The sequence below is a fragment of the Aotus nancymaae genome, unplaced genomic scaffold (genome assembly GCF_030222135.1).
Source record: "Aotus nancymaae isolate 86718 unplaced genomic scaffold, 86718_ANA_hifiasm-v0.15.2.pri h1tg000032l_0, whole genome shotgun sequence".
NCBI lineage: Eukaryota > Metazoa > Chordata > Mammalia > Primates > Aotidae > Aotus > Aotus nancymaae.
The window spans coordinates 14,063,375-14,081,656 of record NW_026988445.1 but is presented as its reverse complement, the minus strand read 5'-3'; the positions used below and the strand labels follow the sequence as shown (position 1 = coordinate 14,081,656).

General features: G+C 41.5%; 1 protein-coding gene across 20 annotated transcripts in view; it reads left to right on the top strand.

Annotated features, from left to right (window-relative positions):
* The window catches only part of CDC42BPA (CDC42 binding protein kinase alpha), a 331,128-nt gene extending 313,023 nt beyond the window's left edge, over positions 1–18,105 (top strand). For all 20 annotated transcript variants that reach the window (XM_012459841.3, XM_012459835.3, XM_012459840.3 and 17 more), the window contains 3 exons: positions 1,376–1,493; positions 13,099–13,256; positions 13,677–18,105. In XM_012459841.3, the coding sequence (XP_012315264.1) occupies positions 1,376–1,493; positions 13,099–13,256; positions 13,677–13,808 (408 nt within the window). In that variant the 3' untranslated portion in view covers positions 13,809–18,105. The remainder of the gene's footprint in view (positions 1–1,375; positions 1,494–13,098; positions 13,257–13,676) is intronic.
* Positions 18,106–18,282: the final 177 nt, after the last annotated feature.

The following is an 18,282-nucleotide window of genomic DNA, read 5'->3' as shown; positions in this document are numbered from 1 at the left end:
GCCCCAGGAGGCAGTTATTATCTCCATAATACAGCTTAGAGAACTAGGACTCAAAGTTTAGCGAGCCTGAGCCCTGCTGTCAGTCAACTGCATAGCACAGATGTAAGTGGGCCAAGTCCCTCTCCATAGCCTGTGCTCATAGCTGCCATGCTGCCTTTATGGCACACCCTCAGGAGCAGGCAATGAAGGAGAGACTTACTGACAAAGCCTAGTAAGATTACCATCATTTTTGTAGCTATGAAAGAAAAATCAATAAGGAGTAGATGAATCTTACAAGTAAATATATAAAAATCTGTTTATAAACTATAAGAAATCAAATCCAGACCATTTGCCTCAGAAGATCCTTCCATGAGGCTGAGATTATGTCAACAAATGGAGAAGAGCATTGTGCATGTTAAAAGACATGTAAATATCATGGCTTATGTAGCTTGCCTGCTCTAGGATTTATAAAGAATATTAAAATATTTTTCCCTCCTCTGGACCTTTGTCAGCCCTAGCATCTCATCCTCCAGGTCTGAAAAAGGTTGGGGCCTTTAGGGAGGCTGCATGCTTCCTGTTCAGCCGTAACCAGACAGCTCACCCTACACACCACCTCTGTATCTGTCCTTTAGGGGTGTGTGATTTGCAGAACATTCTGTGGCCCATTTTCCTGCCTCAGACACTAAAATCATTCAGTAATTAAATGGAAAAATCAATAAAGAGTAGATAAATCTTCCAAATAAATGTATATAAATCTGTTTATAAACTTTAAGAAATCAAATCCAGACCATTTATATCAGAAATTAGTTTTCAAACTAATATTCCCAAATTAACTAACTTCACCTGGGTTGTGAATATTGCAGCATCTTATTTCTAATCCTAGTACTACTATTGGTGTGAATCAGCAAAGATGCCTGGTGACTGGGGGTGTGAACATATAAATGGCACATTTGGTATAACATCAATAAAACATTTTCTCGAGAAGAATATAATTTTAGTTGAATTTTCTCCAAATGGACTTATTCAGCTGTTAAGCAAAAAAAAGTCATACATAGTAAAAGCTTTCAGTTATCTGCATATGTCCATGTAATTCTACACTTTACTGTCACATCTAACCATGTAACTTTTACTTACTGTTTTTACAACCAAAAAAATGCTGTTTACTGATAAGTGTTTCAGTAAGTATAAGTACTTATCCCTGTTTAGGATGAGATCTACTTCATGTTAGGGTTTTATTGCTTTTGTGGGTGGGAAAGACTATATAATCTGCCGTTCCTTACTCTATCATTCTGGTGAAGATGATTTTATTTCTTGGTAATTTAGTGAAAAATAGACATCTCTGCAGAAAATCAGTTTCTTTCTGGCTAAAGGATGTCTCTCTCGCTTTTGCTTGTAGAACCCTCGGCCTCAGGAAAATCGGACAGTATTCAGTGGCTCAGTCAGTATTCCATCTATCACCAAATCCCGCCCTGAGCCAGGCCGCTCCATGAGTGCTAGCAGTGGCCTGTCAGCAAGTAAGTGCCGGGGCTGCAGGAAGGTACCTTCATGGCAAGGTGACCACTCCCCTGCCCCGCGCTCCCTCGCCTTCCATCCCTTGGGTGACATGTCCTTCACTTGTGCGTGCCCAGTACATTCTTGAGTGACTGCAGCGTCTCAGACCCTGCTGGGTAATGCAGTTGTTAAGAAAACAGTCTCAAGAGTTTTTCTGGAGTGTACAGGCCATCTGGGAGACAAATACGATTACAAATTGTGATGATAAATGCTCTGAAGGAAGTAAGCAGCATACAATAATAGAGAATAACAAGGGGTAACTGTTGGGGATGAATCCCTGCTTGGGCAGAATAATTAGGAAAATCACAGCTGCTCCCTAGATGTGGAGTCGTGCTTGAGTAATGTTTGGTTAACTGAAAGAAGGCTAGTATGGCTGCATGGTAGTGGTGAGGAAGTAACAAAAAATGGAGCAGAGTGGCAGGTAAGGGTCAGACCAACAGGGACTTGAAGACCAAAGTAAGACATTCTTTACTTTATTCAAAAGCAAAGGGAAGATTTTTAAGTAGGGAAGACTCTTCATTCAGTTTACATTCTTAAAACAATCCTGTAGGCTGCCAAGAATGGATGAGAGGCAGGAGGAGTGGAAGCCAGCATCTAGATAGGAGACTCAGAGTGGTCCCAGTGGAGACTGATGAGGGCTTGGGATGTAGCAGGGGCAGAAGGAGAGAAGAAGATAGATTCTCCAGATATATTTTCAGAGTTAAAAGCAGTAAGACTTGATGAATAGTTGTGGAAAAGTAGGGAGAAAAAGATGACTCCCAGACTTCCTGCTAGAGCTTTAGTATGATTCCATTTACTCCCATTTACCACCGCTTAAGAAGGGGCTTAGGCAGGACGTTCCAGGCGTGTCCAAAGGTCCCGAGGTAGCAAAAAATGCATATGTTTCATTCACTGAAAGAAAGCCAGGAATAGATTCAAGATTATACCCTTTACTACAATAAAGATAACATTAATGCAGGACACATTTTGAGGTTCCAACTCTTCCACTGAGGTGCTGGGGGTAAAAATCATATATGACCTAATACCTGCTGTCAGGCATCCCTCAGTCCTTATTAGCCTCTCTCTCTTTTCTTTCTTTTTTTTTTCTTAACTGTACTTGGAATTGCAGCATCTTTTTTCTACACTTTAAAACTAGAACCTTGAGCTAAAGGACCATAGAGAGAAAAAACTGTGCTCTGTGGTGCACTTAGGTTCAGCTACTGTTGCAGAGCAACTTTTTGGTGGGGGAGGAAGGGAGGAAAGGTGTGTAAAAAGATACTGTCCACCTGAATAAAATTATATAAAGATGCTAAAAGCTACTTACCTCAAAATGAGAGGAATTTATAGATGGGACATCTGGCTAATTTTAAAAAATAAATTTTACTCCTATTGAATTAACCACAGTCTTAGGTATTTCCTGGATTATAAGCAGTGAGGTTACAGATTGTCAGGTGATCACTGTAGCTTCTCACTTGGGGAAAACTGTTCTTGGCCGAAGGGTTGCTCCTCTGTAACTTTCTCAAGTGTGTGCTTTCCCGGGAGCATGGCATTTGCTTCGAGATCAGAGAGAGTGTCACTCAAGTGTGCCAACATAAGTGCAGTCCCAAAGTATACCAGGTGTAACTTTAGTAAAACCTTTTTCACCTCCATGCAAATGAACTTTAAGAGACAGTAACTGCACTAAATGCAATTTCACATTTAAAAGTCATTCAGTCAGAAAACTTGTTGCCTTGTATTCTTGAATGTTAGATATTTGAGATTCTGGCACTGTAAAGATGAGTGATGCTGTATTAGTTATCTCTTGCTGCATAGGAAATTATCCCACAAATTAGAATCTTTAAAATAGCAAACATTTATTATCCCATACCTTAAAATACCGAACATTTATTGTCTCACACAGTGCCTTGGGTTAGGAATCTAGGAACATCATAGACTGGATGGTTCACGGTTTCTCATGAGATTGCAATTGACCTGTCTGCTGGGGCTGCAGTCACCTCAAGACTCAGCTGTGACTAAAGAATCTGCTTCCAGGATCACCACATGGTTGTGGACGGGTCTGAGTTTCTCGCTGACTGTTGGTTGGTGGCTTCCCTTTTTTGCCAATGTGGGCCTCTCCATATACAGTATCTGAGTATCCTTATGGCCTGGCTACTGGCTTCCTCCAGCACAAGTGATCAGAGAGACAGAAGCAGCAGTCTTCTACCTAACTTCAGGAGTGCTGTATGATCACTTCTGCAGTATGCTGTTGATCACACAGACCAGCCCTGGTACTGTGTGGGAGGGGACTACATATGAGTGAAAACTAGAAGGGATGATCATCTTGGAGGCGGGTTACAGACATAGAGCATGCTTTCAAGGAGCTTTCAGTTGACAAGCAGATGTTGAAATTTACAGTTTGCAACTTTCTTGTCATTATCTCCAAAAGTCATCTGTACCCTGACCACAATGAAAAAATCTTGCCAAGTGGGAAAATGACAACCGCTTTTATTATCTTTTTGTTAGTGGTAGATAGATTTGATAATTGATGTAAGCTGTTACTAACTATAAGTTATCAAGAAGTCAGATGCAAAGGTGTTACAACTTTAGGAATTAAGTAATGGTCCAGAATTCCTTACGTGAAACCCTTGAGGCCAGAATGTTTTTATGTTTTAGAAAGGGATCTACCTTATATTGTGTTACAGTCCTAGCAAGATCCGTGACAAACACAGTAAGAAGGGAGATTGTGAAAAGACCAGAAGCACGGTGCGGGCCCCTACAAACCTCCTGTCTTAGATGTTACTCTCCATGCATTGAGTGTTGAGTTGTTCTCACAAAGTCCTCTAAGGTGGAATTTATTTTTTTATTTAAAGGTAAAGAAAATGGAAACTCAGGTAAAATAACTTGCTTAAGGTCACACCATTAGTAAGCAGAGCATTGGAAGTCTCTGGCGGTTTGGCTTTCTGTGCAGAGTAACAAAATTTTAAAGTAACTTTTTTGTTATTTGTTGTTTTTTTGTTGAACTGAGTATTAAACTAGGCATGGAATTGGAAGAAAACTCAAAAAACATTTTATGGCCTTCAATTAGGTTGTAATCTAAGGAGGCAGAAGCTCCACATCAAAAAAAATAGGGTACATTTCCCAAGAAACATGTCAACAAATGAAGATCAGTGCATATGGAAAAACCCAGTGGTGGGGATGGAGTGCCGGGAGGCACATCTCCTGGGGAATGAGGTGGTCAGTGATTCTCGGCCCGAGGGACCTTCTGGAATCATCAGGAGAGCTTTTTTTTAAACCTTTTTAAAATTATTATACTTTAAATTCTGGGATACATGTGCAGAATGTGCAGGTTTGTTACATAGGTATACATGTGCCATGGTGGTTTGCTGCACCCGTCAACCCATCATCTACATTAGATATTTCTCCTAATGCTATCTCTCTCCTAACCCCCCACCCGCTGACAGGCCCCAGTGTTTGATGTTCCCCTCCCTGTGTCCATGTGTTCTCATCGTTCAACTCACACTTATGAGTGAGAACATACAGTGTTCGGTTTTCTGTTCCTATGTTAGTTTGCTGAGAATGATGGTTTCCAGCTTCATCCATGTCCCTGCAAAGGACATGAACTCATCCTTTTTTATGACTGCATAGTATTCCATGGTGTATATGTGCCACGTTTTCTTTATCCAGTCTATATTGATGGGCATTTGGGTTGGTTCCAAGTCTTTGCTATTGTGAACAGTGCTGCAATAAATATAGGTGTGCAGGTGTCTTTATAGTAAAATGATTTATAATCCTTGGGGTATATATCCAGTAGTGAGATTACTGGGTCAAATGGTATTTCTGGTTCTAGATCCTTGAAGAATCGCCACACTGTCTTCCACAATGGTTGAACTAATGTACACTCCCATCAACAGTGTACGAGTGTTCCAATTTCTCCACATCCTCTCCAGCATCTGTTGTTACCTGACTTTTTAATGATTGCCATTCTAACTGGCATGAGATAGTATCTCATTGTGGTTTTGATTTGCATTTCTCTAATGACTAGTGATAATTAGCTTTTTTACATATGTTTATGGGTCACATAAATGTCTTCTTTTGAGAAATGTCTGTTCGTATCCTTCGCCCACTTTTTGATAGGGTTGTTTTTGTAAATTTAAGTTCCTTGTAGATTCTGGATATTAGCCCTTCATTGGTTGAATAGATTACAAAAATTTTCTCCCATTCTATAGGTTGCCTGTTCACTCTGATGATAGTTTCTTTTGCTGTGCAGAAGCTCTTTAGTTTAATTAGATCCCATTTGTCAATTTTGGCTTTTGTGGCCATTGCTTTTGGTGTTTTAGTCATGAAGTCTTTGCCCATGCCTGTGTCTTGAATGTTATTGCCTAGGTTTTCTTCTATTGTTTTTATGGCTTTAGGTCTTACATTTAAGTCTTTAATCCATTTTGTGTTAATTTTTGTAAAAGATGTAAAGAAGGGGTCCAGTTTTGTACAAGATGTAAGGAAGTTTCTGCATATGGCTAGCCAGTTTTCCCAGCACCATTTATTAAATAGAGAATCCTACACCATAAAAACCCTAGAAGAAAATCTAGGCAAAACCATTCAGGACATAGGCATAGGCAAGGACTTCATGACCAAAACATGAAAAGCATTGGCAACAAAAGCCAAAATAGGCAAATGGGACCTAATCAAACTCCACAGCTTCTGCACGGCAAAAGAAACAGTCATTAGAGTGAATCGGCAACTAACAGAATGGGAAAAAAATTTTACAGTTTACCCATCTGACAAAGGGCTGATATCCAGAATTTACAAAGAACTAAAACAGATTTACAAGAAAAAAAAAGCCCATTCAAAAGTTGGTGAAGGATATGAACAGATACTTTACAAAAGAAGACATACGTGAGGCCAACAAACATATGAAAAAATGTTCATCACTGGTCATTAGAGAAATGCAAGTCAAAACTACATTGAGATATCATCTCACGCCAGTTAGAATGGCGATCATTAAAAAATCTGGAGACAACAGATGCTGGAGAGGATGTGGAGAAATAGGAACACTTTTACACTGTTATTGGGAGTGTAAATTAGTTCAACCATTGTGGAAGACAGTGTAGCGCTTCCTCAAGGACCTAGAAATGACCCAGCAACCCCATTACTGGGTATATATCCAAAGGATTATAAATTGTTCTACTATAAGGACACATGCACACAAATGTTCATTGCAGCACAGTTTACAATAGCAAAGACCTGGAACCAACCCAAATGCCCATCGATGATAGACTGGACAGGGAAAATGTGGCACATAAACACCATGGAATATTATGCAGCCATCAAAAACGATGAGTTTGCATCCTTTGTAGGGACATGGATGAACCTGGAAACCATCATTCTCAGCAAACTGACACAAGAACACAAAATCAAACCCTGCATGTTCTCAGCTCATAGGTAGGTGTTGAACAATGAGAACACATGGACACAGGGAGGGGAGCACTACACACTGGGGTCTGTTGGGTGGAAATAGGGGAGGGACAGTGGTGGGTGGGGAGTTGGGGAGAGATAATATGGGGAGAAATGCCAGATATAGGTGAATGGGAGGAAGGCAGCAAATCACACTGCCACATATGCACCTATGCAACAGTCTTGCATTTTCTTCACATGTACCCCAAAACTTAAAATGCAATAAAAAAGAAAAAAAAAGAGAGAATCCTTTCCCCATTGCTTGTTTTTGTCAGGTTTGTCAAAGATCAGGTTGTAGATGTGTGGCGTTATTTCTGAGGCTTCTGTTGTGTTCCATTTGTCTATATCTCTGTTTTGGTGCCAGTACCATGCTGTTTTGGTTACTATAGCCTTGTAGTATAGTTTCAAATCAGGTAGCATGATGCCTCCAGCTTTGTTCTTTCTGCTTAGGATTGTCTTGGCTATACAAGCACTTTTTTAGTTCCATATGAAATTTAAAGTAGTTTTTTTCTAATTCTGTGAAGAAAGTCAATTGCTGGGGATAGCATTGAATCTATAATTTACTTTGGGCAGTATGGCCGTTTTCACAATATTGGTTCTTCATATCCCTGAGCATGGACTGTTTTTCCATCTGTTTGTGTCCTCTCTTACTTCCTTGAGCAGTGGTTTGTATTTCTCCTTGAAGAGGTCCTTCGCATCCCTTATAAGTGGTATTCCTAGGTATTTTATTCTCTTTGGAGCAATTGTGAATGGGAGTTCACTCATGATTTGGCTTTTTGTCTATTATTGGTATATAGGAATGCTTGTGATTTTTGCACATTGATTCAAGAGGAATCAATATCAATAGACATATACAGAACTCTCCACCCCAGCACCACATCACTCTTATTCTAAAATTAACCACGTAATTGGAAGTAAAACCCTCCTCGGCAAATGCAAAATAATGGAAGTTGTAACAAACAGTCTCAGACCACAGTGCAATCGTATTAGAACTCAGGGTTAAGAAACTCACTCAAAACCACACAATGATATGGAAACTGAACAACCTGCTCCTGAATGACCACTGGGTAAATAATGAAATTAAGGCAGAAATAAATAAGTTCTTTGAAAACAATAAGAACAAATACAAAATGTACCAGAATCTCTGGGACACAGCTAAAGCAGTGCTTAGAGGGAAATTTATAGCAATAAATTCCCACAGGAGAAAGCGGGACACATCTGAAATTGACACTCTAACATCACAATTAAAAGAACTAGAGAAGCAAGAGCAAACAAATTCACAAGCTAACAGAGGACAAGAAATAACTAAGATCAGAGCAGAACTGAAGGAGATAGAGACACCAAAAATCCTTCAAACCAACAAGTCCAGGAGCTGGTTTTTTTAAAAGATTGACAAAATAGATAGACCCACTAGCCAGGCTAATAAAGAAGAAAAGAGAGAAGAATCAAATAGACACAATAAAAAATGATAAAGAGGAGATCACCACTGATCCCACAGACATACAGACTTGGAGAGAGAGATCCAAGATGGCTGATCACTAGCAACTCGGGATTGTAGCTCCCAGTGAAAGTGCAGAGAACGAGAGGACACCACACTTTCAGATGAATTTTTGTGGCTCACGGACCAGGAGATTTCCAGCGGAGGAGCCCCACAGGTTGCCAGCGCAACTCTTGTGGCCGGCGCGGCGGAGATCCCCGGGAGCCAGACGGGAGATTCCCGGGCAGAAGAGCACCATCAATCTTAACACCGCTGTTTTGGCCGGCGCAGTGGATTGCTCAGATTTCGGCGCTGGGAATCAACAAGTTGGACGTCCACTCAGAGACCTAATTAGAAAGTCAGTAATCACAAAGACGACAGATGGATAAATTTATAATGAAGGGAAGAAACCAGCCTAAAAAGGTAGAGAATACTCAAAATCAGAATGCCTCTCCCTCTACAGGGGATCACAGTTCCTCCTCAGCAAAGGAACAAGGCCTGATGGAGAACGAGTGCATTCCATTAACAGAAGTCAGCTTCAGAAGGCAGATGATAAGAAACTTCTGTGAATTAAAATAACTTGTTCTAACCCAATGCAAAGAAACTAAGAACTTTGAAAAAAGGTTTGATGAAATCCTAACGAGAATAGACAATTTAGAGAGGAATATAAGTGAATTAATGGAGCTGAAAAACACAACACGAGAACTTCGCAAAGTAAGCACAAGTTTTAACAGTCGAATTGATCAAGCAGAAGAAAGGATATCAGAGTTCGAAGACCAACTTAATGAAATAAAACGAGAAGACAAGATTAGGGAAAAAAGGATAAAAAGGAATGAGCAAAGTCTCCAAGAAATATGGGACTATGTGAAAAGTTTGATAGGTGTACCTGAATGTGACGAAGAGAATGAATCCAAGTTGGAAAATACTCTTCAGGATATTATTCAGGAAAACTTTCCCAACCTAGTAAGGCAGGACAATATTCAGCTCCAGGTAATACAGAGAACACCACAAAGATATTCCTCAAGAAGACCAACCCCAAGGCACATAATTGTCAGATTCATTAGGGTTGAAATGAAGGAGAAAATACTAAGAGCAGCCAGAGAGAAAGGTCAGGTTACCCACAAAGGGAAGCCTATCAGACTTACAGCAGATCTCTCAGCAGAAACCCTACAAGCCAGAAAAGAATGGGGGCCAATATTCAACATCCTTAAAGAAAAAAACTTTCAACCCAGAATTTCATATCCAGCCAAATTAAGCTTCAGAAGCGAAGGAAAAATAAAATCTTTCGCGAACAAGCAAGTACTTAGAGATTTCACCACCACCAGGCCTGCTTTACAAGAGCTTCTGAAAGAAGCACTACACATATAAAGGAACAACCAGTATCAACCTTTCCAAAAATCTATCAAAAAGTAAAGAACAGTAACATAATGAAGAATTTACATCAACTAATGGGCAAAACAGCCAGCTAGCATCAAATGGCAGTATTAAACTCACATATATTATTATTAATCTTAAATTTAAATCGACTACATCCCCCAATCAAAAGATACAGACAGGAAAAAACCAAAACCCATCGGTGTGCTGCATCCAGACCCATTTCACATGCAACGATACACAAAGACTCAAAACAAAGGGATGGAGGAAGATTTACCAACCAAACGGAGAGCAAACATAAATAAATAAATAAAAAGCAGGAGTTGCAATTCTCGCCTCTGATAAAATAGACTTTAAAGCAACAAAGATCAAAAGAGGCAAAGAAGGACATTACATAATGGTAAAAGGATCAATGCAACAAGAAGAGCTAACGATCCTAAATATATACGCACCCAATACAGGAGCACCCAGATACATAAGACAAGTTCTTAATGACTTATAAAGAGACTTAGCCTCCCACACAATAATAGTGGGAGACTGTAACATCACATTGTCAATATTAGACTGATCAACGAGACAGAAAATTAACAAGGACATCCAGGACTTGAACTCAGACCCGGAACAAGTAAACTTAATAAACATTTATAGAACTCTCCACTTCAAATACATAAAACATACATTCTTATCAGTACCATATCGCACCTATTCTAAAAGTGACTACATAATTGGAAGTAAATCACTTCTCAATAATTGCATAGCATTTCATAGGTTTAAATGAAATATTGGTTGGCTGCTTATTTGTTATTTTCTTCCCTTATTCCTTCCTGTCTCCATTGTTAAGCACAATTATTGGCATAAAAGAGGTTTTCAATTCCTATTTTTAGACTGCATTCTAGCCTGGGCAATAAAGCAATACTCCCGTTCTCTCTCCCTCTTTCTCTTCCTTTTTCTTCCTCTCCTTCATTCTTTTTTTTTTCTTTGTCTCTTTCTTCAAAAAAAAAAAAAAAGAAAAGAAATACAAACTACCATCAGAGAATACTATAAACACCTCTACACAAATAAACTAGAAAATCTAAAAGAAATGGATAAATTCCTGGATACATACACCCTCCCAAGACTAAACCAAGAAGAAGTTGAATCCCTAAATAGACCAGTAACAATTTCTGAAATTGAGGCCGTAATTAATAGCCTACCAACCAAAAAAAGCCCAGGACCAGATGGATTCACAGCCAAATTTCTACCAGAGGTACAAAGAGGAGCTGGTACCATTCCTTCTGAAACTATTCCAAACAATAAAAAAAGAGAGAATCTTCCCCAACTCATTTATGAGGCCAACATAATCCTGAAACCAAAACCTGGCAGAGACACAACAAAAAAGGAAAGTTTCAGGCCAGTATCCCTGATGACCATCGATGTGAAAATCCTCAGTGAAATACTGGCAAACCAAATTCAGCAGTACATCAAAAAGCTTATCCACCATGATCAAGTCGGCTTCATCCCTAGGATGCAAGGCTGGTTCAACATGTGCAAATCAATAAACGTAATCCATCACATAAACAGAACCGGTGACAAAAACCACATGATGATCTTAATAGATGCAGAAAAGGCCTTCGGTAAAATTCAACACCCCTTCATGCTAAAAACTCTCAATAAACTAAGTATTAATGGAACATATCTCAAAATAATAAGAGCTATTTATGCCAAACCCACAGCCAGTATTATACTGAATGGGCAAAAGCTGGATTCATTCCCTTTGAAAACTGGCACAAAACAATGATGCTGTCTCTCACCACTCCTATTCAGCATGGTATTGGAAGTTCTGGTCAGGGCAATCAGGCAAGAAAAAGAAATAAAGAGTATTTAAATAGGAAGAGAGGAAGTCAAATTGTCTCTATTTGCAGATGACATGATTGTACATTTAGAAAACCCCAATGTCTCAGGCCAAAATTTTAAGCTGACAAGCAACTTCAGCAAAGTCTCAGGATACAAAATCAATGTGCAAAAATTACAGGAGAGCTTTTAAAGTTAAATCAAAAACTCTCCTGTGATTGTTCCAGGATAGGGCCAGGCATTGGTGTTTGCAAAGCTCCATCATACGCTGAACAGTATACCACCAGTATTGCTGATCTGCAGTCAGTTACACTGTCGAGGAAATGCCAAGGAGCCTGGACTGCAGACTAGGGGCTTCGCAAAGAAACGAGAGGAGGTGGAAGGGGGATTACCAAGGCCAGAGTCTGCCCAAGTAGGCTCTTGGTCAGTTTATTTATGAATGAACACTTCTGTATTTCGGTGGTCATTAGATAAATGTGCTGCTTTAAACTATTATTTTTTGACGTTTTCACTGAATTCTTAATGTAAAAAACAATTGAGACATGTTAAGAAGTGAAACAAGCACAGTCTGTACCTTAGAGTTGTGCTAAAACCTCAACACTGTCTTTTGGACCAATAATCCTAATACTGAAACTCAGCACGATTAAGCCGTGTTTAAGCAAAAGCCATGTAATAGTAGGCAATACTGAGAGCTTTAAATAGGTACTGACAATAGCCCCGAGGTTCCCCAGGGTGTTTGGGGTCTTCCCTTTTCTTTCTGTGAATGCTACTGGTCCACTGTTAGGTACCCCAACTCTGAGAACACAACAGAGAGTGGCTTTGAAGAAAACCTCATTTTTATTTTATATCTCAGGCTCTTTGCCCTGTGAAGTAAAAGTACTTTTATGTTTTCTTTGTCATTTTATGAAAAGTTTCTAGAAGATAAGCGGTATTTCTGCATTGGGTGTCATGGCCTCTCTCTGGGGATGGTTCAACCCAGCTTTCTCATTTAGCACGTCTGTTTTGAGCCTGCCATGTGCCATGTCCTGTGCTAGGCCCTGGAGAGGCAAAGACACCCCATGTATTAGGAGAATGGCAGGCACATGATAACATGACTTTATAAATGTCATGAAAAAGATGTGTGAAAGATGCCTGGGAGCCACCAGTAGCTGGGAAAGACTTGCAAGGCAGTACCAGGCTGGTGGAGACTGGAGGGATCCCAGGAAATTGTTAGTAACTAGGGCGTCTGGACAGATGGCACAGCCTAGAGAGTGCTGCTCGCTCACCGGGAGTGCTGTGGCTGGGGTAGACAGGAACAAGGAGTGAGATTGCTGGATTCAGGTTGAGCTCAGGGCAAAGATACCACAGTTGGACTTACCGTGCATCAGGGGAGGAGGGGTCTGGGGCCTGCAAAGGATGGCCCACCAGCTCAGCAGTCTGCTTTCTAGAGGATTGTCATCTCCACATATGTAAAATTTTGCCCACATGATGTACTGTAGGGTCATCCGCACAGAATGGCAGCGCTTTAAAGAGGGAATTCTCTGGAGGAAGCTACAATGCCAAGCGGCAGCCCATGCCCTCCCCATCAGAGGGCTCTTTGTCCTCCGGAGGCATGGACCAAGGAAGTGATGCCCCAGCGAGGGACTTTGATGGAGAGGTGAGTGGGCAGGGGTCCGGAGACATCACATATCAGAAAGCCTAGTGCGTCTACCCAAGCAATCCCACCACCTTGGGATTGACCTCAACTGCAGCAGGGGTCAGGGGTCAGGGGCCAGCGTTCACTCTTGGACAGTGGGCAGCAAGTCCAGTCACTTGGGTTGCAAACTGCCATTTTCCCAGAGGTGTTCAGACTTCTGGCTTTTGTGTGAAAATACCATCATCTTTAACAGAAAGAACTGAGCATGTATGTTCTGTGCCTCTTCCTCAGCTCATAGAAGGGGCTTTATACTGACAGTGAGGAAGCCCCATGGGGTTATTTGGTCAGTGTGGCTGGAGGGGGCGGTGGTAATCTGAGCCCCTCTGCCTGTCTCCCCTTCTCCCCCTGCATCTCACTGATGTGTTACTTTGGGCCTTACAGGATTCTGACTCTCCAAGGCATTCCACAGCTTCCAACAGTTCCAACCTGAGCAGCCCTCCAAGCCCAGTTTCACCCCGAAAGACCAAGAGCCTCTCTCTGGAGAGCACTGACCGCGGGAGCTGGGACCCGTGAGTTGCCTCAGCACTGGGACCTCTCGCTCTCCACTCCCTGCCACTTGCCTCCTCTCACTTTCATCTCTTCCCTCCACCTCGGCCTGAAAGCCACCAGGGGCTGGCAGCAGTAGCAGGACAGGGATTCAGAAGTTCTGACAACCTGACTCTCACATCCACGCCCCCAGCCTAATAGCAACAGCAAAGATAGACTTTCCATAGCAGCTTAGATTAACATTGATTTCATTCCATGCACTTAGAGTTGCTTTCAATAACATTTTATCCCTCCCCCCAAAGGTAGCTTAAATAGACGGATTACACAAATGTAAGTGGTAAGAATAAGATTAGACAGATTTTGTTTTCACAGTAGAGTCTCACTGTAGTCCGATTCTCTGCATCCAGAGAGGAGAATCCATCCCTGGAGTGGCTCACCAAGCTCTTGTACTCAGCAACCACGGTGAGAGTCAACCTGATTGTTGCCAGGAAATCCTTATGAATTAAAACAGTGCATATTTTACTACAATACAGAGTTTAAATGAATACATAAATGTAGAAGTTAAATACTGAATGTATATAGTCAAAAGAAGCCTCTTGTATTCAACAAAAGATGGATGCATATATAAGAGATGATTTAATTTAAAGAAATGTGTTGTTTCTTGTCTGTTTCCCAGCTAAGTAATGTAAAGGATAGAAGGGCCTCAAGCTCACATTTTTAGAGGGAGAGGAGAGTTCCCTTTATTGCCCTGTCCTCAAACTGGTCGTAGGCTCCAGTCACCTGGGGAGCTTTAGAAGACATTTGCAGACCCTGGTTTTGCTGTTTTGGAGTGTGGGCTGGGCACCAAACATTCGCAGCCACTTCAGCAGCAGCAGCAAAAGGCTGACTCCTCTCTACCCAAGACGTCTCTTTTCCTAGTGGTAGAATTTGAATGCTTCTCACTTTTTATTGTACTTTGTCTTCCTCAGATAAATGTAGAAATATACGATTCTACACCTGATCCCTTCCATCTGAAAGGGTACAAGGTGTGTTGTAGCTTTTGAAGATCCAGAAAACAGTTTCTAAAAGTGCTTTTATTCCTGGGCTAATCCTGTCCCTCCCTAAGTCACAGTAAAGTGTCCATCCCAGGACTGGAGATGCTTCCCAAGTAGGAGTCCATTTTGTTGAGGGTGGGTGTGAGCTTCTTCAGATAAGCCTGGGGAAGAAAGAAAGGCTTTTATTACCAAATAATGTAAAACCTCAAAAGCAAGGGCTTGAACAGCCTTAACCAAATATTCCCCTTAGCCAGTGGAAAATGGATGGGACAACCCCAGTGCACAGGCCAGGGTGAGCCCAGCGTGGCGCTCAGGCTGGGTTCCTCTCTTGGGTGCTGGATTGTGGTGTTAGTGGCATTTCCAACTGGATTCCTCCTGTTGTAGTTGCCATAAGGAAATGAGATGCAGAAGCAGCAGAATCTATTTCTACAGAGTCATTTCACCAGTTAAGCACACAAGTAGAGAAAGAGATAAAAATAAAAATATCTCATGGAAGGAAAGAAATTTTGCCTCTTTTACTTTTCGCTTAAGTTTCTCTGAGAAATAGAGACAGGAATCTGTCTTTAAAATTCAGGGAAAATGAAGAGAGTTTTCCTGCAGTTAATTTGAGTTGCAGTGTTTAAGGCCATCATTTCACTGCTGCTATGACTCCACCTCTGTGTCACTGGCAGCAGCCCGTGCTGGCCTGCAGCATGTGCAGGGAGCTGAGGCTGTTTCCAGATGCTGCTGCTGTGTGGAGAAGGTTCTGAGATGCAGCAGGGGAAGAAAGATCCTGCTGGGTATTCCATTGCAAGAGCCTATAATCGGGAATTTTCACATAACAGCTTTGACATTTAAACATTCTGGGTTTGGTGCCGGCTCAGATTTGATTATACTTTATTTTAGATATGTGTAATTCACTGCACAGTTCTAATCTCCAAAATCTTTCTGCTTTTTGGAAAGAAGTATAAAAATACTTTTGTCACCTGAATACCAAGGGTCGGCCCTGTAGTTGGGTCACTGTCATATGTCTTGGTAGATCCTTGCCCTTGTCACTCCACGTGAGAGAAGGGAGTCATCCAGCCGACCCCCTGCTGGGTGCTCATGACCAGCTCGCACCCCTCCTCTCCACTCTCCCCTCCTCTCCTTTCCACTCTCCCCAACCTCCCTATCCTCCTCTTGCCTTTCCCCTTGCCTTTTCCTCTCTCCTTTTTCTTCTCGGGCAGGGAGGAGGCCATCTCAAGCCAAGATTAACAGGACCCGACATAAGCCTATTACTTCGTAGCTTTGATGAGTAATTGTGAATTTTCGTTGCCTATAGGTGCATATTTTCCAAAGGATGCTTTTAGGATCAAAATATAACCCTACCGAAAGTCTAGGCTCCACTGCAATGGGTCATACTCTTCAACCTCCCAACAGGGCAGATGAGAGAGAGCTACCGAGGCTTGTCTTGGTTGCCAGGCTAACTGGGTGGCTTGTCCATATTCACCACTGAATATGTGGATTGCCCCACGGCGCTCTTTGATTTTTCCACTGCAATGGCAGGTAATCTCTTCTGTTATAATAGAGTATTTCCAAACGTGCAGGCTCTAAAAGCAAGGCTTTAGGGGAGAAACACTACCAAGGGTAATAGTTTTGGGGAGGTTTTTCCCACAATAATGGTCATCCTACTGGCTTTATCCCATCCTTAAATATGAAGCCTGTTACCTCCAGAAGCTTCTGAGAATGATTTGAAAAGACAAGGAGTAGGTTCCAGGGAAAAAAAAACATAACCATTCAGAGGAGTCAGTAACAAAGCTCACAGAAAAGCTATTTTATTACTATCTGAAGTCATCTTTTGTTTTCATGCCAGACATTTTAAAAATTTATATGGCAGCAGGAACTTGTTTCTCAATGGAAAAAATACATGCAGAGGCATTTCTGGGATAGTCTATCTGCGTTAGTATTTGGTGCTATCTATGTCCAGCCAAGTTATCTACCCTTGAATTCTAACTAATCATGTTTTGTGCTTTGGGTGTTTAAAATTACGTACATATATATATTTCTTTTTGCCAAAAACAAAAGCCTTGCTCCTTGTCAAATGATTGCTAAAGTAGATCTTACATTTTTTGTTATTATATATGTATTTATACACACCCCCAACACACTTAGTGATTCATGTTATTTCCCAGGGAGGGCAGCTTTAAGGCTATGAGATACAACTAAAAAGGGCCAGCTATTTGGTTTTCCAACCAATTATTGTACCCAAGCTTCAGGGGAGAATCTGAAATTCCTGTCTTGTTTACAGCAACAATCTGTCATTCCTGGCTGGCTCTCAGTCTCTCTCTTTCCATAGGTTATAGAATTAGGTCATTTTGTTACTTAGCGGCCACATCTGTTTCTGAGAAAAACTGGTTACATTTATGTGGCATCTCAGGTATCATTAAGGAAAAGCCAGAGCAGGGGTGAGCAGACGTCAAAAGCACGGACACAGCAGGACCATTTGCCGCCTTTGGCCAGGATCACAAGCACTGCAGTCTCCCAGCAGGTGGGCCTTGCCAAGCCTAGGGCTCCCCATCCACTCTAGACAGAGGGGTGCTCAGAGCAGCCAGGCGCTCCTGCCAGTCAGACTGTGCCGTAACGCACATCCGCTGAGCACAAAGGGTTGAATTGGGCACTCCACTCCCCACTCTCTCTGGCCCAGCCCTGAACTAGATGAGCTGCATTTCATTGAGCCCATTTTCAAACCTCTTTGTTGTGACTTTAATTGCTACCCAAGTCCAGAGTTCTCTGTGCACTCCTGCTAGATAAGGAGGCCTCCCTCTTCGGACTGCAAGCTCCCACCCAGCACCGGCAGCAGGCTGGGCACCCCTCCCTACACAAGACACCAGTGCAGGTCTAGGGGAAGCTGACTCCAATCAACCTTGAAATCTCATGAAAACAAAATGACTTGCCTTTTTATTTGATAGTGTATTATCATTCATTTTATACATTTTTTAGGGTTTTTCTTGTAATATTGTACAGTTTTGCATGGCCTGGTATGATCATTTTTTGGTTAGAATATAATGCTGACAAATATGTGTGTACGGAGGGGGAAAGAGATACTGCTTTAGCCTGTCACTCATTTTTTGTTTGGTTTTTGCCCTCAATGTCTTAGGGAACTTTATAAAGAGATCCTCTGCTACCAAACAATGATGTAGATTCTTTTGCACAGAAATATTTAAGGTGGGATAGTAAAAAATGTCACAAAAGACTCCTCACCAATATTTTATGTTGATATCACTTAATATTAACCAGACTTTGATGTATTGCAATAAAACAGAGAACTGTTAGCATCGAGTATTTTGTCTTTTTAACAGCCACTGGAAAGTCTGAGGAATAGAGAAAGGTGCTGCCTCTCCACATCTCGCTTCTCTCGCTTTCTGCTGGCTTCCCTCCTCATCCAGGCTGCTTGCTTACGCTGTAAAAGGACATGGGGTTAGTTTGCCCCTGTGGTTTAATCTAGGATT